The 27,120-nt window shown below is 39.0% G+C and overlaps 1 protein-coding gene across 3 annotated transcripts in view; it reads left to right on the plus strand.

Moving 5' to 3' along the window:
- Positions 1 to 27,120, plus strand: part of IREB2 (iron responsive element binding protein 2) — a 63,787-nt gene that overhangs the window by 33,164 nt on the left and 3,503 nt on the right. For all 3 annotated transcript variants that reach the window (XM_030930748.1, XM_030930749.1, XM_030930750.1), the window contains 15 exons: positions 252 to 435; positions 1,741 to 1,880; positions 4,739 to 4,910; positions 6,863 to 6,963; positions 11,613 to 11,729; positions 13,021 to 13,180; positions 14,011 to 14,146; positions 16,653 to 16,737; positions 17,098 to 17,254; positions 17,564 to 17,688; positions 19,314 to 19,418; positions 19,511 to 19,653; positions 23,102 to 23,249; positions 23,335 to 23,457; positions 26,345 to 26,530. In XM_030930748.1, coding sequence (XP_030786608.1) covers positions 252 to 435; positions 1,741 to 1,880; positions 4,739 to 4,910; positions 6,863 to 6,963; positions 11,613 to 11,729; positions 13,021 to 13,180; positions 14,011 to 14,146; positions 16,653 to 16,737; positions 17,098 to 17,254; positions 17,564 to 17,688; positions 19,314 to 19,418; positions 19,511 to 19,653; positions 23,102 to 23,249; positions 23,335 to 23,457; positions 26,345 to 26,530 — 2,082 coding nt within the window. The remainder of the gene's footprint in view (positions 1 to 251; positions 436 to 1,740; positions 1,881 to 4,738; positions 4,911 to 6,862; positions 6,964 to 11,612; positions 11,730 to 13,020; positions 13,181 to 14,010; positions 14,147 to 16,652; positions 16,738 to 17,097; positions 17,255 to 17,563; positions 17,689 to 19,313; positions 19,419 to 19,510; positions 19,654 to 23,101; positions 23,250 to 23,334; positions 23,458 to 26,344; positions 26,531 to 27,120) is intronic.

The raw sequence follows: 27,120 nt of genomic DNA on the forward strand, positions 1-27,120 counted from the left end.
ATCTTTGGAACACAGTTGAATACTGTCATTTGTCTGGACTTAAAATATTTTTATTTGACCTGAAGGGTATCTTAATAAAAAATGTATTTAGGTTCAATATCTGTATCTTTGTTTTTAACTATGTGATATGAACTTTTTATTTACCGTATTGAACATTAGTTAAAATATTTTTAGTGTTAATGTTACACCTTGATTGTGAACACAGATTCAAATACTAACATTTGTATTTCTTAAATTTAAACAAAATACAGTGGAGTTCAAGAGTTTTTAAGAATGTAGCAGTAATCCCTCCTGGAACTGGAATGGCTCATCAAGTAAACTTAGAATATTTGTCAAGAGTGGTTTTTGAAGAAAAGGACCTCCTCTTTCCAGACAGTGTAGTCGGCACAGATTCACATATAACGATGGTGAATGGTTTAGGGATTCTGGGGTGGGGTAAGTAAATGACTAAATATATTTCATTTCTTTTGGGGTTAAGAATGTCAAGAACATTGTAAAAGAACATAAATTATTGAGTTTTTATAGCCTCTTTGAGGCTCTGTGATTTTCATCTGTAATAGTAGCAGCAACAACAAAATATTAATCAAGAGTTTGTGATCAGTGTTGTAAAAGAGGATTTATCAAAAGAAATTTACACAGTGCCTAGTACAGCACTACCATTTGTGAAGTAATTGAATGATGATGATATGTCTACAAAGGTTGCTTCTTTGTCTAAGGTACTTTGTGGCTTCTCCTGGTCTTCTTTATTAGTCCAGATTTCTTGCCATTTTATACAAGGCCCTTCACAACCTCTGGTGTCCCTTTAGCCACTCACCAACACCCATCTTAGAGACTAGTCATTTCTTTACTTATATGGGCTGTCTCTTTTCTTTTCTTTTTTTTTGGAGACAGAATCTTGCTCTGTCACCCAGGTTGGAGTGCAGTGGCACAATCTTGGCTCACTGCAACCTCCACCTTCTGGGGTCAAGTGATTCTCATGCTTCAACCTTCCAAGTAGCTGGGACTACAGGCACATGCCACCACACCCAGCTAATTTTTGTATTTTTAGTAGAGATGACGTTTTACCATGTTGGCCTGGCTGATCTCGAACTCCTAGCCTTAAGTGATCCACCTACCTCGGCCTCCCAAAGTGCTAGAATTACAGGCATGAGCCACTGAGCCCAGCTAACTGTGCTCTTTTATACTCCATGACTTTGCATAGGCTATTTCTTCTGGCAGAATGCATTCTGCCGACCATGACTTTGTGAAATGTGGCTACTATTAACTCATCCAAGACTGGCCACAGTTATCTTCTGAAAACCTTAACTCCCTTGCCGAGTTCAGTGTACCTCACTTTGTAAACTTACTCTTTCACAGCATGTTATAATTGTTGAATTTTTTGTCCTTTTTCATTAGACTGAACTTGTTGAGGTTGGCAGAGACTGGATTTTGTTTTTATCTGTATCTTGAATACACTACAGTGCCTAGCATAATGAATACTTAAACTAATATTTTAACTTGAATATACTTAAAACTAATATTTTATCTTGAATATAAAGGTAAAATAATAGTTTTTTGACCATGCGCGTGGAGTCATTTCTTTTGGGAAGCCTTGGGTTCAGTGTCCACATTAATAGCAATACAGCAACTCTGTAAAGTACTGTGTAAGACAAGCTCATGAAACACCTAGAGATTCAGATGTTACAGAGATAAATTATCTTTAAATATACAGTGCTAATATACCTGTTTTTATTACATTAGGGGTTGGAGGCATTGAAACAGAAGCAGTTATGCTTGGTCTGCCAGTTTCTCTTACTTTACCAGAGGTGGTTGGATGTGAGTTAACTGGGTCATCAAACCCTTTTGTTACATCCATAGATGTTGTTCTTGGTATTACAAAGGTAAGTTAAAGTTGTGGTAGCTCTACGACTTAGTGAACATTATTTTTATAAAAATGGAAGAGCCCTATGAGAGCAGGGATTTGGGTTCATTACTGCATCCTCCTCGGGTCTCTGACATTAGCCATGTCATCATAGTTATAGTAATAACAACAAATGTAGCATTTACTTTGTACTAATAAATACAAAGAAATTTGTTGTGTTCACTTATGTTAGCTCATTTATTCCTTGTAACAAGTCTGTGAGATGGGTGCTATTACTATTCTCATTGTAACTCTGAGAAAACTAAGATACAGTGTCAGGTTTAGTGACTTACCAAAGGGTCAAAGGGCTGAGTAGTAAGGGGTAGAACAAAGATTCCAGACAGTCAGATTCTTGAGTCCATTCTCTTAACCATTATGCCTTATTAGTGCCTTGTTGCCTTAATGAACACTTGCTGATTACATGATTTTTTTTTCTTTTTCCTATGTGAATTAAAAAAAAAATGTTTAGCAAAAGTTGATTGTATCTTCTTTAAATTATTTGCCCATTAGAAACTGTTGCTCTACTAAGTAATGCTTTCAAAAACATGGACTGTAGAAATGTGATATATCATTTTTCTGTTGCCGTTTTAACATTTCTCTGGATTATGTAAAAACCTTTTCTCTGAATTTTTAAAATACTGGCTGCAGAACTTCAATACGTACACTGAGCTTCTTAAGCGTATTAATACACAGGCTCACGGATTTCCTAGTGAATAATAATTTGTAACTCTTCTTCCTAAATGTCTGGCTTTTACTAACTTTATTTTAATGCTTAAGTCCTATTTTGTTAAATGAATGTACCTGGAAAATGTTCCACATGTAATTCCAATTTGGATCCCAATCTCAGCATTTTTGGTTAGATGATTGGTACAGAGGCTTTCAGGAGTATCAGTCTCAGCATTTTTGCTTAGATTATTGATATGAAAGCTTTCCGGATGCTCCAGCTTAAGGAAATGATAATGCCTCCCTCCCAGCATTTGGTCTTGATCCTTCTTCCGTAATTAGAAAAGAATTTGGCATCTTAGAGAAATTATTGATTCAATGTATGGTACCAAAAGATCAAGAAGTCAATTGGGAATTGCAGGATTATTTCTAAAGGAAAAGGAATATCCCATTATGTTTTTACAGAAATCAATTCTTTACTTTAGACATCCTGAAAATTAATGCTGCTTTTTAGCTTCTCTGGCTGTTTTTTCCTGACAATATTACTATGTGTTTTTTGACATTTTAATTTATTGTTAAAAAATTAAACTATTAAGTATGTTTACATTTATTAAATATATTATTACTTCTTTTTTGAGACCTTGTTCCATTTATGATCCTTACAGGAGTAATCCTGTGTTGTGTTTTTGATGAGAGCAGTATTTGGTTTGTAATATCTAATCTATATTTCTCTCATCCTAAAAAATACAACCATACGTGAGGAAACATCTTTACACGTAGGGTTTGAGTTTCTGTATCTATAAAAAAGGGTTTGGATTAAGTGATCCCTGGCACTTACAAAATGTTAGGGCTTAATATTATTCATAGATCGAGGATAGTTTCATTCTTAGTCACCTCCTTAGTCACTCCTCCTATACCAATCTGAGACCATTTTACAATTTAGAAAAGACGAATAACTGGTTGGGTTACTTGATAGTATAATAACCAAGAAAAATAATTTTAGAAGGAATTAAGTTTGAAACCACATGTTAACAAATTCTACCAAAGTGGGATTTGCCTGTGATTAAAGATGCTGTAAACATTTGGGCCAGTAATTACAATTTGAAAAATTTTTATAGTCAGTATATAATTTATTTAAATATACAGTTTCATCAGTCTATTAGTATTTCATTAAGTCTAAGATGCCATCAGTGGTTAACAAACACCACTGTTTTATGCACTGCTAAGAAAGAATAAGGGGCTGTGCACAGTGGTTCACACCTGTAATCCCAGCAGTTTGGGACGCCAAGGCAAGAGCATCACTTGCGGCCAGGAGTTCAAGACCAGCCTGGTCAACACTGTAAGACCCTGTCTCTACAAAAAAAAAATTTTTTTTTTAATTAGCTGGGTGGCCGGGGGCAGTGGCTCAAGCCTGTAATCCCAGCACTTTGGGAGGCCGAGACGGGCGGATCACGAGGTCAGGAGATTGAGACCATCCTGGCCAACACAGTGAAACCCCGTCTCTACTAAAAAATACAAAAAAACTAGCCGGGCGAGGTGGCGGGTGCCTGTGGTCCCAGCTACTCGGGAGGCTGAGGCAGGAGAATGGCGTGAACCCGGGAGGCGGAGCTTGCAGTGAGCCGAGATCTGGCCATGCACTCCAGTCTGGGTGACAGAGTGAGACTCCGTCTCAAAAAAAAAAAAAAAAAAAAAATTAGCTGGGTGTGGTGGCACATGCCTGTAGTTCCCAGCTACTTGGGAGGCTAAGGTGGAAGGGTTGCTAGAGCCGGGGTGTTGGAAGCTGCAGTGAGCTGTGATCACACCACTGCACTCCAGCCTGGGCAACAGAGTGAGACCCTGTTTCTAAAAGAAAGAAAAAGGGCTGCCAGCTAAACAGACACACTATTGAGTTGATGTGCCCTGATTTCAAAGACATGAAAATGCTAATTATAGCCACCTTGAGCTTTCAGGCCCCTTTCTACCCTGATTAACAGTGACATTGGACCGGTCTTCTCTTGACTCCTTATCTTAAAATACCCCCAAAACCAGAATGAGTTGATTCTTAACGACAACGAAGAATCTCATTCCTTCACCATCACTAGTATTGATTAAAAATTATATTTTATAGTTTTCAAACAATCCTTGCTAATCTTGTCTTTGCAATTTTGTATGTGTTTCTTTGTATTCCTTTTATAGCACCTCAGGCAAGTAGGAGTGGCTGGAAAGTTTGTTGAGTTTTTTGGAAGTGGAGTTTCACAATTATCTATAGTTGATCGAACTACAATAGCAAACATGTGTCCGGAATATGGTGCTATCCTCAGCTTTTTCCCTGTTGACAATGTGACATTAAAACATTTAGAACATACAGGTAAGAAGATAAAAGATTATTAGAATAAGCATGTTACATTTCCAATGTGTTTGATAATGTTTTATAAATGACTACCTTATACATGTTATTTACTATTCACAAAATTACATTATGTTGAAATAACAACTTCCAAGCAAACATCAGATGTCTTTAAAGAGTGTTGTGTCTTCAAACCCTAGTTCCCTGTGACCCATTGAAAACAATTTAAAGGAATTATTCAAACCATTGGTCCTGACTTGACTGTTTCCCCATAATAATAGATACCTCCGCCTCTACTTAGGGGTCAGAGGTTGCGGTTTAATGGAAGTCAGCCTTAAACATACTTACAGCAGTCCCCTTCTACAACCAAGAGTAGAGGAGCTATCAGACAAGTGGGGTTTGGGAACCAGTTTTCTATCTAAAGAAGAAGAAGCACAAAATTTTGCAAAAAACAACATAGGACCACAGGTTCCAAATCGTTTTGTAATCTGATTAACTAGGAATTTTGGACACTCTTCTATTGACTGTTTAGATTAATAAAGTAGAAAGTACCTATAAAACAAGATAATGTTGATATTTCATAAGGCTGCTCTTTAAAAAGTAAGATCTCTTTTTTTAATCTCTTTAATGAGGTAATCATTGCTGAGTTACTCATTTCTAAACATAGATATATATTTGGAGGATATATTGTAATATTCTTCAGTGTGTGGGCAGATTATTATGTTAGTTAATCAGACAGCAAAATTAATGAATGGTTATATAGAATTCTGGAGGGAATGATCCCCCCAAATGCAAAACTTCTGCATTTGAGTTGGTAGAACATTCAAAGTAGAAATGGTTATAAGTGCCTCATTCCTTGCTTATTAATCTTGAGTTAAGATTTTAGTGATCCTGTGTAACAAATTATCCTAAAATTTAGTGGGTTGCACAAACAGTAATTATTAGCTCATGGTTTCAGTGGGTCAGTAATTGAGACAGGGCACAGTGGGGACAGTTCATCTCTGTTTCATGTTTTGAGCCTCAACTGCAAGATTTGAAAGGCAGGGCCTGGAATCCTGAAGGCTTGTTCTGCTTGCATGTCTGACAGCAAATTGTGAGCTGTCAGCAGCTGAGGACTTAGGTAAGGCTGTCAGGCAAAACACCCTCATGTGGTTTCTCTGTGTAGTCTGGGCTTTCTCACGTGGTAGATTCTCAAGGATTAGGAGAAAGAGAAATGTAAATGAATATGTAAATAGTATTTGTTTCTTGCTCATCACTGGAATTCAGTACTCTTACCCCCAAAGATTTCAAAATTCCTTACTGAGGCCAGGCTCAGTGGCTTACACCTATGATTCTGGCACTTTGGGAGGCTGAGGCAGGAGGATCACATGTGTCCAGGAGTTTGAGACTAGCTTGGGCGACATAGCAAGACCCTGATCTCTACAAGAAAATAAAAAATAAAAAATTAGCCAGATGTGGCAGTACAGACTTGTAGTCCTAGCTACTTGGGAGACTAAGGCAGGAGAATCACTTGAACCCAGGAGTTCAAAGCTGCAATGGGCTATGATGGCACTACTGTACTCCAGCCTGGATGACACAGTGAGACCCTGTTTCTAAAAATAATAAATTTATTGGTGGGATGTTATGGTTTATACCCATAATTCCAGCCCTTTGGGAGACCAAGGCAGGAGGATCTCTTGAGGCCGGGAGTTCGAGACCACCCTATTCAAAAAAAAAAACAAGACCCCCCGCCCCCCCCCGCATCTGTACAAACATTTGTAAAAAAATAATTAACCAGGTACGGTGGTGTGCTACTTGGGAGGCTGACATGGGAGGATTGCTTGAGCTAGGGAGGTCAAGGTTGCAGTGAGTTGTGAAGTTGTGATTGCAGGACTGTGCTCCAGCCTGGGCAACAAAGTGAAATCCTGTCTGAAAAAAATAATAAGTAAAGAAATTTCTCACTGCATTTTGTTGTTTGTTCATCTTGGTTTTAGGTTTTAGCAAAGCCAAACTCGAATCAATGGAAACATACCTTAAAGCTGTGAAATTGTTTCGAAATGACCAGAATTCTTCAGGAAAACCTGAATACTCCCAGGTATATGCAGAATAACCCACCTAGTAGTAAAGAGTATAAATTGTGGTGTAATCCCAGTGCTTTGAAAGACTGGGGTGGGTTGATTGTTTGAATTCAAGAGTTTGAGACCAGCCTGGGCAATATGGTAAAACCCTTTCACTGCAAAAAAATACAAACATTAGCTGGGCATGGCTTGTGTCTGTAGTCCCAGGTACCTGGGAGGCTGAGGTGGGCGGATCACTTGAGCCTGTGGGGCAGCAGTTGCAGTAAGCTGAGATCGTGCCACTGCACTGCAGCCTAGGTGACAGAGTGAGACTTGTGTCAAAAAAGAAAAAAAAAGTAAATTCTGGAGTACCTGACCACCTGGGTTTGAATCCCAGCTCTAAGATGTGTTCGCTGTATAACCTTGGGCAATTTATTTAGCCTTTCTGCCTCAGTTTTCTCATCTCTTAGATACTGCAATAGTATCTGCCTCTAAGGATTCTTAGATATTAAAAACAAATTCATGGAATAGTTCAGACACATAGTAAATGCTCAGTAAAGGGTAGCTAATCTTTTTGTTTTGCTTTTTGAGACCCAGTCTGGCTGTCTCACCAGACTAGAGTGTAGTGGCACAATCATGGTTCACTGTAGCCTCAACCTCTGGGCTCAAGTTCCCACCTTCCTGGGATTACAGGCGTGAGCCACCACCATGCTTAACCCCATTTTTGTTTTAATATTACTATTTTTTTAATGTTATTATTTTTTGGACCCTGGGCAGGGTCTCCTTTTACTGCCCAGGCTGGTCTCAAACTCCTAGCTTCAAGAGATTCTCTAGCCTTGGCCTCCCAGAGTGCTGGGATTACAGGCAGGAGCTGCTGGGCCTGGCTGAGGGGGTAGCTATCATTATTATTACTGTTATTATTATTATTATTATTATTATTATTATTATTATTTAAGTAATGTTATTGTAGCCCAGTACTTTTGTTTTATTCATTAATTTTACGTAGAGTTTTATTGTAGTGAATTTTGTAATATTTTATGAAGTCTAGTTGTGGTTTTTGGGTTTTTTTTTTTTTTTTTTTTTTGTAGAGAGAGGGTTTTGCCATGTTGCCTAGGCTGGTCTTAAACTCCTGGCCTCAAGCAATCCCTCCTGCCTTTGCCTTTCAAATTGCTGGGGTGACAGGTGTGAACCACCAAGCCCAGCCTATGAAGTCTAATTTTTTAGTATTTAATAATAGTGACTCTTAATTCTTTGCTCTAATTTATTTCTACTTTATGATAAGAGTAATATCTCCCTTCAGAATAATCAGTTTTGATGTTATCTGCATCTGGTTTACTTGTGTATTTTGCAACATTCCTTTATTAAAGATACACACTACTATGCAGTCTTACATGTTAGTTATAAAGATATTTTACAATCTAAGTATTTACTTACCTGAAATTAGCCAGGAGTAGTGGCATATTCCCATGGTTCCAGATCCTCAGGAGGCTGAGTAGGGATGATGGCTTGAGCCCAGGAGGTCAAGGCTGCAGTGAGCTGTGGTGAGCCACTGCACTCTAACCTGGGTGACAGAGCGAGAACCTGTCTAAAAAAAAAAAAAAAAAAAAAAAAGAAAGGCCGGGCGCGCCTGTAATCCCAGCACTTTGGGAGGCCGAGATGGGCAGATCACGAGGTCAGGAGATCGAGACCATCCTGGCTAATACGGTGAAACCCTGTCTCTTCTAAAAAATACAAAAAACTAGCCGGGCGAGGTGGCGGGCGTCTGTAGTCCCAGCTACTTGGGAGGCTGGGGCAGGAGAATGGCGTAAACCTGGGAGGTGGAGCTTGCAGTGAGCTGAGATTTGGCCACTGCACTCCAGCCTGGGTGACAGAGCTAGACTCCGTCTCCAAAAAAAAAAAAAAAAAAAAAAAAGATTTATCTGTTGGAAATGTATATCAAAATAGGCAGAATTCATTTCCAGGAAAGACTAAATTTTAATAAAATTCGTTTTCTAGGAGTGTGTCAAAGGTTTCTAGCAACATGGTTTTACAGTTTTGGTTAACTGTTCATTAAACTCCACGAGGACAGGAACTTTGGTTTGGTATTGTATCCCCAGCTCCTAGAACAATGCTGGCACATAGTAGATATTCAGTAAACATGTTAGGTGAATAAATGAATACATATAGGACCCACAGAAATTGAATTTGTGTGCTACTTTGGGCAAATCTTTTTACTTCTGATCATTTTCCATCGTTTTCACCTCTATTAGATCTAGTGCTTTGTCCATGTATTTTCCTCCTTCACATTTTTTAAAATACAGAAGTGGAAAGAATAAGAAAAAGGGGAAACTTTGGTGGTAGAATAAAATGAAATAAATATGCCTGTTACAAACCCTTGGCCAGGTGCGGTGGGCTCACGCCTGTAATCCCCGCACTTTGGGAGGCTGAGGCAGGCAGATCACCTGATGTCAGGAGTTCAAGACCAGCCTGGCCAACGTGGTGAAACCCCATCTCTACTAAAATTACAAAAAAGAAAAAAAAAAAAAGCCAGTTGTGGTGGCGGGGGCCTGTAATCTCAGCTACTCAGGAGGCTGAGGCACAAGAATTGCTTGAACCCAAGAGGCAAAGGTTGCAGTGAGCCGAGATGACACCACTGCATTTCAGCCTAGGCAACAGAGTGAGACTGTCTTTAAAAAAAAAAAAAAAAATGGCCGGGTGTGGTGGCTCATGCCTATAATCCCAGCACTTTGGGAGGCCGGGAAGGGCAGATCACGAGGTCAGGAGGTCCAGACCATCCTGGCTAACACGGTGAAACCCTGTTGCTACTAAAAATACAGAAAATTAGCTGGGCGTGGTGGCATGTGCCTGTAGTCCCAGCTACTCAGGAGGCTGAGGCAGGAGAATCGCTTCAACCTGGGAGACAGAGGTTGCAGTGAGCTGAGATCGCACCACTGCACTCCAGCCTGGGCAACAGAGCGAGACTCTGTCTCAAAAAAAAAAAAAATAAATAAAAATCTCACCAGGTCAGGTATGGTGGCTCATGCCTGTAATTACAACCCTTTGGGAGGCCAAGGCAAGAGGATTACTTAAGGCCAGAAGTTCAAGACCAGCATCATAAGCAAGGCCCTGTCCCTACAGAAAAGGGATGGATGGCTTGAGCCCATGAGTTTGAAGCTGCAGTGAGCTATGATGGAGTCACTGCACTCTGGCCTTGAGTGGTAGCAAGACCCACCCATGCTGGAGTGCAGTGGCGCGATCTCAGCTCACTGCAACCTCCACTTACCGGGTTCAAGCAATTCTGCCTGAGCCTCCCAAATAGCTGGGATTACAGGCACGTGCCATCATGCCCGGCTATTTTTTGTATTTTTAGTAGAGACGGGGTTTCACCATGTTGGCTAGGCTAATCTCAAACTCTTGACCTCAAGTGATCCACCTGCCTCAGCCTCCCAAATTGCCGGGATTCAGGCGTGAGTCACTGTGCCCGGCCCAAGACCCTGTCTCTTAAGAAAAAACACAAACCTGACTGTATAAAGAAATTAAAATCATTAGGATGTTGATTTCAAGAGAAACTTCTTAAATGGATATTTATGGGCAAAGACTAGGATTGCCTGAATCCACTAAATGAAAGTATAAGTAAGCCAGGTGTGGTTACTCACACGTGTAATCCCAGCACTTTTGGAGGCTGAGGCAGGAGGATTGCTTGAGCTCCCAGCACTTTTGGAGGCTGAGGCGGGAGGATTGCTTGAGCTCAGGACCAGCCTGGGTGACACAGTGAGACCTCATGTCTACTAAAATTCAGTTAGCCAGGCATGGTGGCGCATGCCTGTAGTCCCAGCTACTTGTGGGGCTAAGTAAAGGTTGAGGCTTTATTTAGTCCTGACTGTGCCACTGTGCTCCAGCCTGGGCAACAGAGTGAGACCTTTTCTTAATAAAAATAATAATAATAGTAAATAAATAAAGTGTAAGTAGTTGGATCAGTCAGAATAAACAGGGATATAAAATAATGTTGAAAGCCATGATGAAAAGTTTCGAGTTGATTATATTCACATAAATGCATGAAAGAAGTAATAGAAATACCAGAAGAAATAAATAAAAATCTAGTTGGGAAGTGAGATTTTTAACAAAAAATACGATTTCTTAACCAAGGAATAAAAGCTTGGGTTGCAGCAGGCTGGCCAGTGAAACCCTCTGGAATAGGAAGAAGAACCCTTTGTCTGCTGTGTCCCTTCAGCACCCTCTAGTGACCAGTTGTCACATCATGTGTGCTGACAAAGGAGAAATGTTCACTAATGGTTTACCTCTATGATCACAGAGCTGGCAAAGGAGGGTGAATTTGGAGCTCAGAGCAATAAGTTGACAGCTGACACAGGCATCTATTTTATCATTGGACATCAGTTAAGACAGTGTTTATCTTTGTGAGAAAAAACACTTGGGAAACTAGATTTTGTATATGCAGTATAGTTGGTGTTGTGGTAGTTTAATTGCATACTTGCTAGTCTTGCTTTTAGCAAATTTTCATGTTTCATACATTTAAATGTGTTTGTTTTAAAATCTTTATTTCTTGGGATTGAGGGTGTATTATACTATTAAAACAAATTGCATTAAAGTAAATACTAATATACTTATTCTGATTTGGAAAGTAATGCTTGAATTGGAATCCATTGTGAGAAATTCTGATTCCTTGTTCTTTCTCTTTCTCATTTCCTAGGTGATCCAGATTAATCTGAATTCAATAGTTCCATCTGTTAGTGGTCCAAAAAGACCTCAAGATAGAGTTGCTGTGACAGATATGAAAAGCGATTTCCAGGCTTGCTTAAATGAAAAGGTAGGTTACTTTATTGTTAGTAGTAAAGAACCAACAAGGTGACCCATAAACTCAATTCACTGCTATGTTTTATATATTATGGCACACACCAGCAGCCCCCTTATTTTCCTTCTGTCTGATGTGCCAGTCAGTCGTTTGGTACAATTCCATTGTGAGGATCAGAGATTGATTGTGTCTATTTAAATTAAAATTATATACAATTTAAAGTTGAGTTTGTTAGTCACAGTAGTCTCATTTTTAAATGCTGAATAACTACATATGGGTCTTGTATTGATGAACAGCATAGATAATTGAATACATCATCACAGAAACTTTCTTTTTTTTTTTTTTTTTTGAGACAGAGTCTCACTTTGTTGCCCAAGCTGGAGTGCAGAGGCACAATCTCAGGCTCACTGCAACCTCTCCCTCCTGGGATCAAGTGATTCTCCTGCCTTAGCCCCCAAAGTAGTTGGGATTAACAGGCGTCTACCATCATTGCTGGCTAATTTTTGTATTTTTAGTAGAGACAGGGTTTCACCATGTTGGCCAGACTGGTCTTCACCTTCTGACCTCAAGTGATCTGCCCGCCTCAGCCTCCCAAAGTGCTGGGATTATAGCCATGAGCCACCACACCTGGTCTGCTCTCATAAAATTTGGTAAATGTGACTGAATACCAGGTGGTCTCTGGCTTTTTGGGGTTTGTATTTTCTGTCTCAGAATCACAGTTTTAGTCTTGACACTTTCTCTATTCTGAGATCTCTAGTACTTGGCTTTCCTTTCAGAGCCTTTCTTTTTATGATTTCTTGACTTTTTGTTCAGAAAATGTTAAACTTGTACAAAAACAAAATAGTCCACTGAACTGCCATGTACCTGTCAATTAGCTTCAATAATTAGCAGCTCATAGCCAATCTTGTTTCAGCTATACCGCACTGACACACATAGGATCCCTTTGGAGGAAATCTTCGGGGTCATTTTAGCAGAAAAAAATATGTGCCATCTCTTGAGAATTACTGTAAACAGGGATGATTAGGAACAACAAAGCCAAATAAGATCTGGATTCTGAGTGGTAGGCTGGACTTTCTTAGTAGATAAAAATTTTACTTGTGAACATACCAGACTCTTATTGTGCCTATGCAGATTTATGCTTCAGCTGAGTTAAACAACTACTGAATGTTATGGGCCTTGAGCATCACTCACAAATATGATTTTTAATGTTAAATCATCAGATGTCCAGTCTGCTATGTTTTCTGCCCGTATTTTATTCTGTACATACTCAGAATATTTAGTTTATATTTTTGTGGAATTTGTATAGGTTGGATTTAAAGGCTTCCAAATTGCAGCTGAAAAACAAAAGGATATTGTCTCCATTCATTATGAAGGAAGTGAATATAAGCTGTCTCATGGATCAGTGGTCATTGCTGCAGTTATCAGTTGTACCAATAATTGCAATCCATCTGTCATGCTTGCCGCAGGTGGGTTGTAGTTTATGGCCATACTTTTTTTTTTTCCTTAATTATTGTTAGCTTTTCTGTTATTGTAACTTTCTGTTTCTTTGATGCAAGAGTGTCTACATTTGATATTGAGAGACTTTCTAGTATTTTAGTTAGATCTTAAGGAGCCTGAGTTTGATTTATGTTCTTTTGTTTTTATTACACTGAAGGTAAATTTACTGTTTACTATAACTTACCTATCAATTAATTTTAGGTTGTATCTGCTTCTCTTGTTAATTTAGAACTATAGTTGTTTAGCAGGTATTTCTTGATTATCTAGAAGTTAACCATAACACTGTGGAAGATTTCATTAAAAGTTATAAAAGTAGTAAAAGATCATTGTCTTGGCAAGGATTGTAAATGAAATCAATTTGTATGCCCATTGGAACATTTCCTTCGATGTATAAAACCATGTATAATGTGTTACATTCCGCTTAGCTTATTGTAATTATGACTTTAAAATGGTTCGCTTTAGAAAAAAGAAAAGAAGAAAGAAAAAAAAGATGGTTTTGTTAATGTGTACTTATATATGTGCATCTTTTGTTTCCAGTTGTGTGAATGATGTCAGCCTGTATCTTAATAATTTTCAACATGAAGGCTAGTATATTTACTGTAATTTTAAATTTGTTGTAAATGAAGCAAATCAGTAGAATAAAGGGGAAAAAATAATGACAATAAGTTTATGAATTCATACTTTAATCTGAATTGGAGATGAATCTGTTAAATAAATTACTTCTCACTTTTTACTTTAATATGAGTGAGAGAGGGAAAGAAACACTGCCATAATAAATCATTGTTTCTTGGCTGTGCAGGTCTTTTGGCTAAAAAGGCTGTTGAAGCTGGTCTACGTGTTAAACCTTATATAAGAACAAGTTTATCGCCAGGCAGTGGGATGGTTACACATTACCTCAGTTCAAGTGGAGTATTACCGTATCTCAGTAAGCTTGGGTAAGTGACAGCTATCGCTCTTCATATTGGTATTGGTGTTCAGTAGGTACTGAAGCTGCTTGTTTGTGCCTTTCATACACAAAGAGAAGATAGCCACGCGCGGTGGCTGATGCCTGTAATCCCAGCACTTTGGGAGGCCGAGGCAGAGGCAGGCAGATCACAAGGTCAGGAGATCAAGACCACGGTGAAACCCCATCTCTACTAAAAATACAAAAAAAATTAGCCGGGCGCGGTGGCTGGCGCCTGTTGTCCCAGCTACTTGGGAGGCTGAGGCAGGAGAATGGCGTGAACCCGGGAGGCAGAGCTTGTAGTAAGCTGGGATCTCGCCACTGCACTCCAGACTGGGCGACAGAGCAAGACTCCATCTCAAAAAAAAAAAAAAAAAAAAAAAAAGAGAGAAGATAGAGGCCGGGCATGATGGCTCACGCCTGTAATCCCAGCACTTTGGGAGGCCGAGGCAGGTGGATCACGAGGTCAGGAGATCGAGACCATCCTGGCTAACACGGTGAAACCCCGTCTCTACTAAAAATACAAAAAATTAGCCAGGCAAGGTGGCGTGTGCCTGTAGTTCCAGCTACTCAGGAGGTTGAGGCAGGAGAATGGTGTGAACCCGGGAGGCAGAGCTTGCAGTGAGCCGAGATTGCGCCACTGCACTCCAGCCTGGGGGACAGAGCGAGACTCTCTCTCAAAAAACAACAACAACAACAAAAAAGAAGATAGAAAAAATATGCTTTAGTTTTACTTGCTACCTTGCCATTACCATACAATTTTTGATGCCTTATCACTCAGGAAACACTTATTGGGCATATCAAATGAGCAAAGCACCAGCTCAGATACACAGAAGTAGGAGATGTGGTCTTAGCTTCAAGATACTTAGTTGGAAAGACAAGACAAACAAGTACAACCAAATAACAGTTACAGTATAAGAAAAGATACCAAGTATACACAATGTATATACTTGTGTAGGTCAGTTGTGTAGGTCAGTTCAAAAAAGAAAGAAATCTTACAGTTTGCATTTATTAACTGAAAATTGTCATAATTTTAGTTTTATGAGGTTATTGGGTCTATAATACATAAGTTTAAGTTGTCCCTGAACCTTGGAGAAAGTAACTTATGTTTTTTGGGCTGGGCACGGTCGCTCACGCCTGTAATCCCAACACTTTGGGAGGCCGAGGCAGGTAAATCACGAGGCCAGGAGTTTGAGACCAGCCTGGCCAATATGGTAAAACTCCGTCTCTACTAAAAACACCAAAATTAGCCAGGCATGGTGATGCACACCTGCAGTCCCAACTACTCAGGTGGCTGAGGCAGAAGAATTGCTTTAACCCAGGAAGCGGAGGTTGCAGTGAGCCGAGATCATGCCACTGTACTCCAGTCTGGGCAAGAGAGCAAGACTCCATCTCAAAAAAAAAAAAAATTACATACATTTTTATGTAATCCAAAACAATTGATGCTAGTTGTGCTGGAATTTTTTGGTTTTGAGACAGTGCCTTGCTCTGTTGCCCACACTGGAGTGCAGTGGTGCAGTCACAGCTCATTGCAGCCTCGACCTCCTAGGCTCAAGCAGTCTTCCTACCTCACCTTCCTGAGTAGCTGGGACCACAGGTGTACACCACCACACCCAGCTAATTTTTATATTTTTAGCAGAGACAGAGTTTCGCCATGTTGGCTAGGCTTGTCTCAACCTCATTGCCTCAAGTGATCTGCTCATCTCAGACCGGATTACAGTCTTGAGCCACCACACCCAGCCTAGCTATATTTTCAGTGTGTGTTTTAGAACATATGAGTCATCAGTTCCTTTGCAAAATGGATAAATTTTAGATTTTTTTGCTTTTAGAATAGCATCTGAAAGTAATTTAGAGGACTGTGCCTGTAATCTTTTAGTTGTATCATCTTGGATTTATTGTCAGGAAGTCTTCTTGGGTTTAACTGGTTGATAATTAAGAGATTACTCCTATCAGAGTGCCCAGTTACAGTACCTCTTTTGGGACCTTTGGTCAGGTTATTATAGCCAGGTCCTCTTTACATTTTAAACCCTTGGATGGAAGTACAGAATCAATTATTTTAAAAGGTCATGTTATATTCCTAGCAAGTAGTATTTGGGGGAATTCTCTTGTGCAGTGATAAGTGCTGTTAAGGCTCTTCAAAGGTTTGCATTCAGCTTTGAGACCCGCCTGAGCATTTTTATTTTTTATTTTACAAAAAAAGTAGCTGGGCCTGGTGGTGAGCGCCTGTGGCCCCAGCTACTCAGGAGGCTAAGGAGCAGAATTGCTTGAGCCCAGGAGGTTAAGGCTGCAGTGAGTTGGTTCAAATAGCATGCCTGAGAGTTAGACTTGATTGCTCAGAATGTTGTGAAGTGAATGTATTGATGAAGGTTAATCCATGTGTCATGAATAGTCTTTTAAGTAATCTTATTACAGTGATAGAATTACAAGGTAAGACTTGTCCTTTCTCTACAGATATTGTGATGTGCTATTCAGTCACATTTTTTTTTTGTGAAATGCAGATTTGAAATCGTTGGTTATGGATGTTCAACTTGTGTGGGAAATACAGCCCCCTTATCAGAAGCAGTTTTAAATGCGGTAAAACAGGTAAAATGTGTGGATCGGCAAGACATCTAAATGATTCTCTTAACTATGTTTTGTTATTAAATTATAGAAAATATATATTGATGTGTTTAATATTTCTGTAAACTCTGCACCTCTTGGCAGTTGTAACTTGTGAATGTTTAAATGATTCAAAGACTCATTTGTAGATCCTTGAAATAATTCCTTCATAATATAAGGAATTGATTTAGTTTATTCGCAAGATGGATAGTTCTATATTTAAAAATTAGTAATATGTTTTTTGGTTAATCTCGCCCTCAGACTTTAAGATTGCTTATATATGATTATCCAAATTTGTACCATCTCTAGAATTGAGTATGTTTGTGTGTTTGTGTTTTTTTTCAGGGTGATTTGGTTACCTGTGGAATTTTATCTGGAAACAAAAATTTTGAAGGTCGTCTTTGTGATTGTGTTCGTGCCAATTATCTTGCCTCTCCACCCTTAGTGGTAGCTTATGCTATAGCAGGCACAGTGAATATAGATTTCCAGACAGAACCTTTAGGTATCTTTTCCTTTATGTATATGTATACCTACACATATGTTTCCCCATAGAAGTCATTATATTTTTGAAATGTTTCTTAGACCATCTATTCTTTGAGTTATTTCAGGAAAACTTATAATGTATAGTTATTAATTTCTGTGTTTATGTGAAGAAAATAAAATGTGCAGGTAATTAGTTCTTCTAGCCGCTTAAGCCTGAAGCACCCAGTTGAATCATTTACTTGATGTCCATAATATGTCTTTGAAAAGGTATGAACATTTTCAGAGAGTTATTTTTTTACTGAGTGTCATGTTCAAAAATTTTAACCAGGTACTGACCCCACTGGCAAGAACATTTACCTGCATGATATTTGGCCTAGTCGAGAAGAAGTTCATCGAGTAGAGGAAGAACATGTTATACTATCCATGTTTAAAGCATTAAAAGATAAAATAGAAGTAAGAGTCTTATGTGTTTCTTAAATAGTTTAATCAATTTGCAGTGTTCTTTTATTTCATATATCTTGTCTTCTGACTAGAATAAAAATTAAAATTACATTATTTGAGCGCGGTTTTCGATGTGTAATAGTTTGTATCTGGAATCTATAATTAAAAAGCAAATGGCGGCTGGACACAGTGGCTCATGTCTGTAATCCCAGCACTTTGGGAGGCCGAGGCAGGTGGATCACCTGAGGTCGGGAGCTCAAGACCAGCCTGACCAACATGGAGAAACCCCATCTCCACTAAAAATACAAAAAAATTAGCCAGGTGTGGTGGCGCATGCCTGTAATCCCAGCTATTCAGGAGGCTGAGGCAGGAGAATCGCTTGAACCCGGGAAACAGAGGTTGCAGTGATCCGAAATCGTGCCATTGCACTACAACCTGGGCAACAAGAGTAAAGCTCCATCTCAAAAAAAAAAAAAAAAAAAAGAAAATGTCTTAGAGTTATCAGAACTGATTAGTGTTGATTGGATGATCTGTGCAGCAAACCATCATGGCACACATTTACCTATGTAACAAACCTGCACATCCTGCATATGTACCCCAGAAGTTAAAAAAAAAAGTTGAGGAGGAAAAGAAAGAATTGATTAGGTGTTCAGAATACATCAGTGAACAAAACCCAGAATTCTGGGGAGAGGCAAATAAGCTGTAAAGAGAATAATTATATAAATTATGCAATTTTTTTTTATTATTTATTTTTTGGTGTTTCTTGGGAGATGGTGCCCCACTCTGTCACCCAGGCTGGAGTGCAGTGGCCTGAACCAGCTCACTGCAGCCTTAACCTCCTGGACTCAAGCAGTCCTGCTCCTCAGCCTCCCGAGTAACTGGGGCCACAGGCGCTCGCCACCAGGCCCAGCTAAGTTTTTTATTTTTTGTAAAATATATAGATGCTCAGGCTGGTTTCAAACTCCTGGACTCAAGTGATCCACCCACCTCAGCCTCCCAAAGTTTGGGATTACAGGTGTGAGCCACTGTGCCTGGCCTAAGAAATGGTGAGATTTTTGGATGTAGTTTGAAGGCTTTGATGTGGAACAAATACATTGAAAAAGCAGAGATTTTTCTCCATTATAACATTCTTAGACATTAACAGCATACCTCATACATGCTTAATCTCTCCGTAGCAACATGTAGAAATCTTTCTAAATTCTTTAACTTTTTTGGACTCTGTAGTCTTTTTGTTCAGTTTATATTGAAACTTTCCCCTTACAGTGTACCTGGAGATCTGGTGTGCTAGAATTTGAGGAGCAAATTTTTAATCATTCTGTCCAAAAACCTCATGATTTTTTACAATGCACTGTTTTGGCTGGGCATGGTGGCTAACGCCTATAATCCCAACACTCTGGGAGGCCAAGGCACACGTATCACTTGAGCTCAGGAGTTTAAGACGAGCTCAGGAGTTTAAGACCAGCCTGGGCAAAAATAAAAATTTTAAATTAAAAAAAAAAAAGAATACCCTGTCTTAATTTTCTTTCCAAATGGATAAGGCCTATTTTTGTTGTTTTTGTTCTGACCTAAGTACTGTTTTATTCTGTTGATCATTTTCATGCGCCTCTTCTTCTGAGCCCTTTTAACTGTATTCACAGATGGGGAATAAACGGTGGAATTCCTTAGAAGCACCGGATTCAGTTTTGTTTCCATGGGACTTAAAGTCTACTTATATCAGATGCCCTTCATTTTTTGATAAACTTGTAAGTACTGTTTGACTATTTGATCTTTTAAAGATTGTTATAAACTAAGAAGTCTTGTAAAGAGTTAAATGCCTTGAACTTTTACCTTCTAGACCAAAGAGCCAGTTGCACTCCAGGCTATTGAAAATGCCCATGTCTTATTATATTTGGGAGACTCTGTCACAACAGATCATATATCACCTGCAGGAAGTATCGCTAGGAATAGTGCTGCCGCTAAGTATTTGACAAACAGAGGGTATGTGTACATGGCTTTAGAGTGTTTTTGTTTTTTCTTGTTTCTTACTGATTAAGAGGCTTCTATTGGTCATGTTCCTTTTTTCCAGTAAATACATGCTATCATAGGTACCTGACTGCCAGTGTGTTTGTCTTAAGCAAGAATGGAGAGTGGAGGGGGGCGGGTACCTTCTGTACCTGTCTTTGCTTGTGACTTTAGACAATGAAATTACAATTTTAAATTGAGCCCTTATAGTCTCAGTAAACAGCTGATTGGAAATAAGATTTTTCTTTTTCAGTGCTACTTTATTGAAAAATCAGCTTGGTTTTACCTACCAAATGAGGCCTGCTCATTTGGTTAAAACCATCTTCCCATTATGAGAGTAAAGAATTTAAATGTGTATTTTATGGGCTGTAAAATGTACATGTGTGAGGCTGGGAATGATGTGTATCAAATCAAAAGACAATGAATTTCTGCTTCATGAGCCTAAAATTTTATAGGAACAATAAATGTAAATGTAAAGGCTATTTATATTGGAGATAAAAATTTTAAACTAGTAAGATTTTATTTCATTTCTACATGATTAATCATGTAGAGTTGCCCTGTTATCAAGGGACTGTTTTGACAGTGAGACAAAGTTTTGCTAAAAGCAGAATTTGTAGTACTGCTACCTGATTAGCTTATTGGATGCTTGTTTGATGCTTGTGTAATTAAAATGACACGCTTTTTCATTGAAATTTATTTATTTATTTATTTTTGAGACAGCCTCACTCTGTCACCCAGGCTGGAGTGCAGTGGTGCAATCTCAGCTCACTGCCACCTCTGCATCCCAGGTTCAAGTAATTCTCCTGCCTCAGCCTCCCAAGTAGCTGGAATTACAGGCACATGCCACCATGCCCAGAGAGTTTTTGTATTTTTTTTTTTTTTTTTTTTTTTTTTTTTTAGACGGAGTCTCGCTTTGTTGCCCAGACTGGAGTGCAGTGGCCGGATCTCTGCTTACTTCAAGCTCCGCCTCCTGGGTTTACGCCATTCTCCTGCCTCAGCCTCCCGAGTAGCTGGGACTACAGGTGCCCGCCACCTTGCCCGGCTAGTTTTTTTTTTTGTATTTTTAGTAGAGACAGGGTTTCACCGTGTTAGCCAGGATGGTCTCGATCTCCTGACCTCGTGATCCGCCCGTCTCGGCCTCCCAAAGTGCTGGGATTACAGGCCTGAGCCACCGCGCCCGGCTGAGTTTTTGTATTTTTAGTAGAGACGGGGTTTCACCACGTTGGCCAGGCTGGTCTCAAACTCCTGACCAAGTGATCTGCCCACCTTGGCTGCCCAAACTGCTGGGATTACAGGCATGAGCCACCGTGCCTGGCCAAAATGTCAATATAGCTTGTCTTGACATGTGATAATATTGCATAGCTCTTATTATAAAGTGGTGAGAAGTAAGTTTTCTTTTCTATAAATATTTTTTTGGTTGTGATTTCCATCTTCATCATAATTGTGACATACTTCCAAAAAAGAAAAACAGTCAACACTTCTCTCAAATGTACAATTTTTATAATTATTATGCCTTCTGGTATGTATTTCTTAGCACATTTAATCCAGTAGTGTTCATCAATTAGAATTTTCTAAAAATAAAGACACTCAAACCTCCTAACACTCCCACCCTGAAGTAAGAATTTAAATGCACAAATGTAGAGTATTGTTGCCTCTGCGTAAAAGACCAGATCAGAGGCCGATGAAAGTCAGTTGTTGATTGTTGAGATACTCATGTTCAGTTATTTTTCCCTAAAACATTATATATAGTCACTAATCCAGTAGCAATACCCCTAGCACCCAGATTATGTTTTCTAAATACTATTTCCCAGTATGGTGACACAGTGCTTCATGGAGAAATTAGTGATTCCAGATCTGGGACTGGAAAATGTACACGATTTTACCAAAAATTACCAAGATTACCAAAAACAAGGGAGTTGTCAAGAGACCATCAGTCTTCTGTCTAAGGGTCTCAGGGCCCGGACCAGCTCATTAGCTTGAAAACTGGTAAATATTATCAATTCTTTAACCAGCCTTTCCTGTATAGAATGTATTTCAGCATAACCAAATCATTGATGAAGGAAAGTTTGTCTTTTGTTTGTTTGTTTGTAGAGACAGGGTCTCACTCTTGCCCGGGCTGGAGGGCAGTGGCAGTTGGCCCTCTGCTGCCTGGAACTCCTGGGCTCAAGCACTCCTCCTGTCACACCCTCCTGAGTAGCTTGGGACTACAGGCTCACACCGTCATGCCTGCATAATTTTTAAAGTTTTTGTAGAGATGAGATTTCCCTTTGTTGCACAGGCTGTTCTCCAACACATGGGCTCAAGCATTCCTCCCACTTTGACCTCCCAAAGTGCTGGTATTGCAGGTAGGAGCCACCATGCCTGCTGGAAAGTTTTTCTTTATAGAACTTTTATAGCTAAAAAATGAAGAAGGAATGGGTGAATTATAGTGTCACTATTTTACAGTCTCTAGTAAAATAAGCAATCTAGACCACAATGAGCTTGGTAACATTCCAGGAAAAGACAATTGGCTATCTTGTGCCTCCTGATAGAAGTACACATGACCTATGAAGCATTGTTGCCAAAAATTAAAAACCCAAATTTTATCAAGCCACTGGATCTAACATGTGATTTACAAGAACAGAAGGCAGAAGAACTTGTTAAATGATCCATGGAGATGCAGTCAACACAATGTGGGTACAGAAAACTATACAAGTGACTTTATTTCATCAGATAGAGCACAAGCAGGAGGAAGGAGAGGGAACATATACTGTCACTCCTTGGTATAGATGTGGGATTGGTTCCAGGACCACCCATGTATACCCAAATGCACACATACTGAATTCCTACAGAATTCATGCAGAGGCCACATGCATGAAAAATCGTATTTGCAGTTTTCTGCATCCTGTGAATAATATATTTTCTGTCAGCATTTGGTTGAAAAAAATGGATGTATAAGTGGACCCACACAACTCAAATTTATGTTTAAAGGTCAACTGTAGATTAAAACACTTGAGATCAACTGAATGCATTTGTGAACTGCATTTGGATCCTGATTTGAACAAGCCAACTTAAAGTAGTATGGAAATAATCAGTGACATTTGAATATTGACTGACTATCTGATATTAAGAAATTATTGTGATTTTTTTTTTTTGGTGTAAAGATTTTAAGAGTCTATATCTTTTAGTGAAATGTACTGAAATGTATGCTGTTAAAATATATCTCAGTTTTGCTTCAAAATGATCTAATGGGGTTGACTGTAGAAGAAACCAAGAATCCGTTAAGTTATAGCTTGGTGATAGGCACGTGGACATTCATGGTTTTGTTTTGTTTGTGTTTGAAATTTTCTGTGATAAAAAAATTTTTTAGTAAGTCTTACAACTCAATAGTGTGTGATTGTTTTCCATATGTAATGAAAACTGACTTTCATTACTTTCTTGTAGGCCTTACCCCTCGTGAATTCAACTCTTACGGAGCTCGAAGAGGTAATGATGCTGTAATGACAAGAGGCACTTTTGCAAATATCAAGCTTTTTAATAAGTTTATTGGAAAACCAGCTCCTAAAACAATTCATTTTCCGTCAGGACAGACGGTGAGGATGCACACAAAGTATTTAGACAATTCTAACTGGATCAAAATTTGTATTAAAGATTTTTTGTGTTTGTTTTAATCTACAGCTAGATGTATTTGAGGCTGCAGAGCTGTACCAGAAAGAAGGTATCCCACTGATTATTTTAGCAGGAAAGAAATATGGTTCAGGAAACTCCAGAGACTGGGCTGCCAAAGGACCATATTTACTGGTATTGAATCTTAAAATTTATCATCTTAAGCTTCAAAGAGTTTTAAATGTTCCCTTTTGTCAGTAACATACTGTCAAAGTTTATTTGGATTTTTTAGAGTTATTTGAACCTCATAGGTATAGAGGGTTTTGTTTGTTTGTTTCAGTGATCTTAGATAATACTTTGTACTCGTTAGTATCATTTTAATACTCTTGAGTTTGGTTAAACCTACATCAGTCTTATGTGAAGAAGTCAGCATAATAGAGGGAAAGGAAATTCTGTTTTAAAATATTGTTTTATCATTATTTATACGTATTGATCTTTTTTTTTTTTTGGTTTTTTTGTTTTGAGTCCATGTCCTTGTCACCCAGACTGGAGTGGAGTGGCGCAGTCACTGCTCTCTGCAGCCATGACCTCCCAGGTGCAATCAGTTCTCCTGTGTCAGCCTCCCAAGTAGCTGGGACTACAGCCATGAGTTACCACCCCTGGCCAATTTTTGTATTATTTGTAGAGATGGGATCTCCCTATTTTGCTCAGGCTAATCTTGAACTCCTAGGCTCAAGCGATCCTCCCGCTGTGGCCTCCCAACGTGTTGGGATTACAGGCTTGAGCCTCTGTGCCCGGCCCCCACTGTTAATTTTATTTGCCTCCTTTTGATTTAATTTTCTCCGATTTGCCCCATTAGTGGGTAAAAGACTCTGAAGTAGTGGGCCAAGCTTCACCTTTTTTCCCCCTAAATAGGAGATTGTGGTGCCTGGCTGTCTGCCAGGAGGACATTTCTCCTGAGACTATTTCCTTATTGCAGAGCAAATAGGCCATCTGCTGGGGGGAATAGTCATGTGACATGTGCTTTTTGCCATTTCATACTGACAAGTGCTTCTCTTTACAATTGTAGCTTTAAAAAGGCTGGCTGAAACACAGATATCATGTAGGCCTCATTCTTATTTTAATCTTTAATATCTCCTTTAAAATGTAAATACTCTGAGGGGCTATAGGAATAAACCAAAATCTCATCCTTCTAAGATACTAATTATAAGTATTATTATGAGTATTAATGATAGGTATAGGTTCTTTTTATCCTGGAAAGTGTTTTCGTGTTTGTATTTGATGTTGAAAGCTTTCCTCATGGCAGGGGATGCTTGGCCCTCCATTTGTTAGATATTAAAAAACTGATTACAAGCCGTGGATAGGGGCTCGGTTTTGTCAGTTACTGTGCCTTACTATAGGTGATTGGGTGATAAGCTACCTTTTCATTGAGAGATTCTATATGTCATTATCTGTATTTTCTCTGTGGCCATTCAGTTTCTTCAAGGAAAGAGACTTGTTCAGGATGTAGACATCTACTTAGTTTCCTGTTTCAGGGGTATTCTCAAGCCCCTATTGCCCAGTGTTTGTCAGTCTAGAGAATGTATTCTCTTCCTTATTTCTACTATAACAAAAAATGAGTAAAAAAATTTTTTAAGAAGAATATATTCTCAAGAGGGGTGATGGCACTCCCAAGGAACAGAAATTGGTTCTCAGGTGGTAAAAAAAAAAAAATATTTACTTTTTGCACATGAAGTACAGATAAATATAGAGTACATGAAAAGATACACGGCATCTTAGTGGTGTTAAAATTTTGGAGAGAAAGGAGGTGAACAGGAAGACACAATTATAGGGGGGGAAAGTCTTAAAAGACTCCTTAGGTAGACAGTGGAGAAAAAAGTTGAAAAACACAAGCCTAGAGCCTTTGGCTCATTTTTTTTTTCCAGAGAATAAACCTCTACTCTTATGGAGTGGGGATTGAGCTGGATCTTACTACTTTGTGTGGCTTGTAACCTGTATCCACAAGTATTCTGAGAAGCTCATCCTCTGAATCTCAATCCTTTTCCTGGGACTTATGTTGCACATTAACTCAGACCTTGACTGGTATCACTCTCTAATTTCATTTTATCATTCTGTGGTTTCAACATTGTCTTCTAAATCAGTTATCTATCTCTGTTTTCTAAATATTTATAGAATTCTCTCATCCTATTCCCTTTGTTACTATGGGCTTATACCCTCTTCATTATTGTTGTTACATTTTTTGGAGACAGGGTCTCACTCTGTTGCCCAGGCTGGAATGCAGTGGCATGATCTCAGCTCCCTGCAACCTCCACTTACCGACCTCAAGTGATTCTCCTGCCTCAGCCTCCCTAGTAGCTGAGATTACAGGTATACCACCATGCCCAGCTAATTTTTCTGTTTTTAGTAGAGATGGAGTTTCGCCATGTTGGCCAGGCTAGTCTCAAACTCCTGGCCTCAAGTGATCCGCCCACCTCGGCCTCCCATAGTGCTGGGATTACGGGCTTGAACCACTGCATCCAGCCTATTCTTGTTATTTTTTATTTTATTTTTTATTTTGTTTGTAGAGACGGGGTCTCACTATATTGCCCAGGCTGGTCTCAAACTCCCGTCCTCAAATAATCCTTCTGCCTCAGCCTCCAACGTACTGGGATTATAAGCATATAAGCCACTGTGCCATATAAGGCCCCATATACCTTCTTTATTCCTTTATTTTAGTGGCATTTCAAGAGTGTTGAACACATATATTAGAGCTGTCATGTTTAAATAGAAATCCTTCTGAGCCCCCTACCTTGGGGTCAAAGGAACCACCCCATTTATAGAGCTCTTACGATGTAGTAGGCAGCAGCAGTACTTAACCCTAGAGCAGCAGAAGGGGAGCCAGAATAATTTAGGGAGCTCCATAAAAATTCAGAAAAATAATCTATAAAGTTTCTGTAAATACTTTGATGGAATATTGATGCAGTATGAGGTATTAGACTAAAAGTATTTAGAGAAAGGCCAAAGTAGATTTTTACCCCCTTTAAATGCTCAGTAAATAACTTTCAGAAGTGATTGGAGGAAATAAAATGCACATTTATTACAGGGTGTGAAAGCTGTTTTGGCCGAAAGTTATGAAAAAATACACAAAGATCATTTGATTGGAATTGGCATAGCTCCACTTCAGTTCCTTCCAGGAGAAAATGCAGATTCCTTGGGCCTCTCCGGTAGAGAAACATTTTCTTTAACATTTCCTGAAGAACTGTCTCCTGGAATTACATTGAATATACAGGTATCTCTAAAATTTTCAAATATATGATTATGCACTCAAATGTTTATGAATTGAATAAGAATCAATTGCTGTAAATTATATACTGAAGTCTCTTAATGCATGTTAAGTTGCCATTTAAGATGACTCACTCCGCCATACTTAAATCTAGCTGTGTTAATAGTTCAAGTTTTCTGAGGAAAAGTGGAAAGAACTGGATGCTTATACCAGAAAAAAGAACACATGGAGGGGAATCTTGACTTCCACTTAACAAGTGCCAGCTTCCTTTTCATGGTGGTCTTTTTTTTGCTGTCCCAATCTAATTTTAACCGAGGCATACATACCACTCCAAAGAGAGAGCAAAGTTGAACGTTCAAAGTTAGAGCAAAACAGACTTTACAACTAAGAAAAAAGGGGAAAGAGTAGGAGTTATTGATGCAATGAATATTTGGTGTAAAATGAATATGAACAGTGAGTATAACTTCCCCAATTAATAAGTCAAAATTTAAATGTAGCTATTTTTCTACTTAGCTATGAAGCCCATGATCAGGTATCTCAGGTGTTTTTCAAGCAGCAGAAAAGTTTCAGGCAATCAGAATATAAGAAATTAGAAC

The sequence above is a fragment of the Rhinopithecus roxellana genome, chromosome 5 (genome assembly GCF_007565055.1).
Source record: "Rhinopithecus roxellana isolate Shanxi Qingling chromosome 5, ASM756505v1, whole genome shotgun sequence".
In the NCBI taxonomy this organism is placed as follows: Eukaryota; Metazoa; Chordata; class Mammalia; order Primates; family Cercopithecidae; genus Rhinopithecus; species Rhinopithecus roxellana.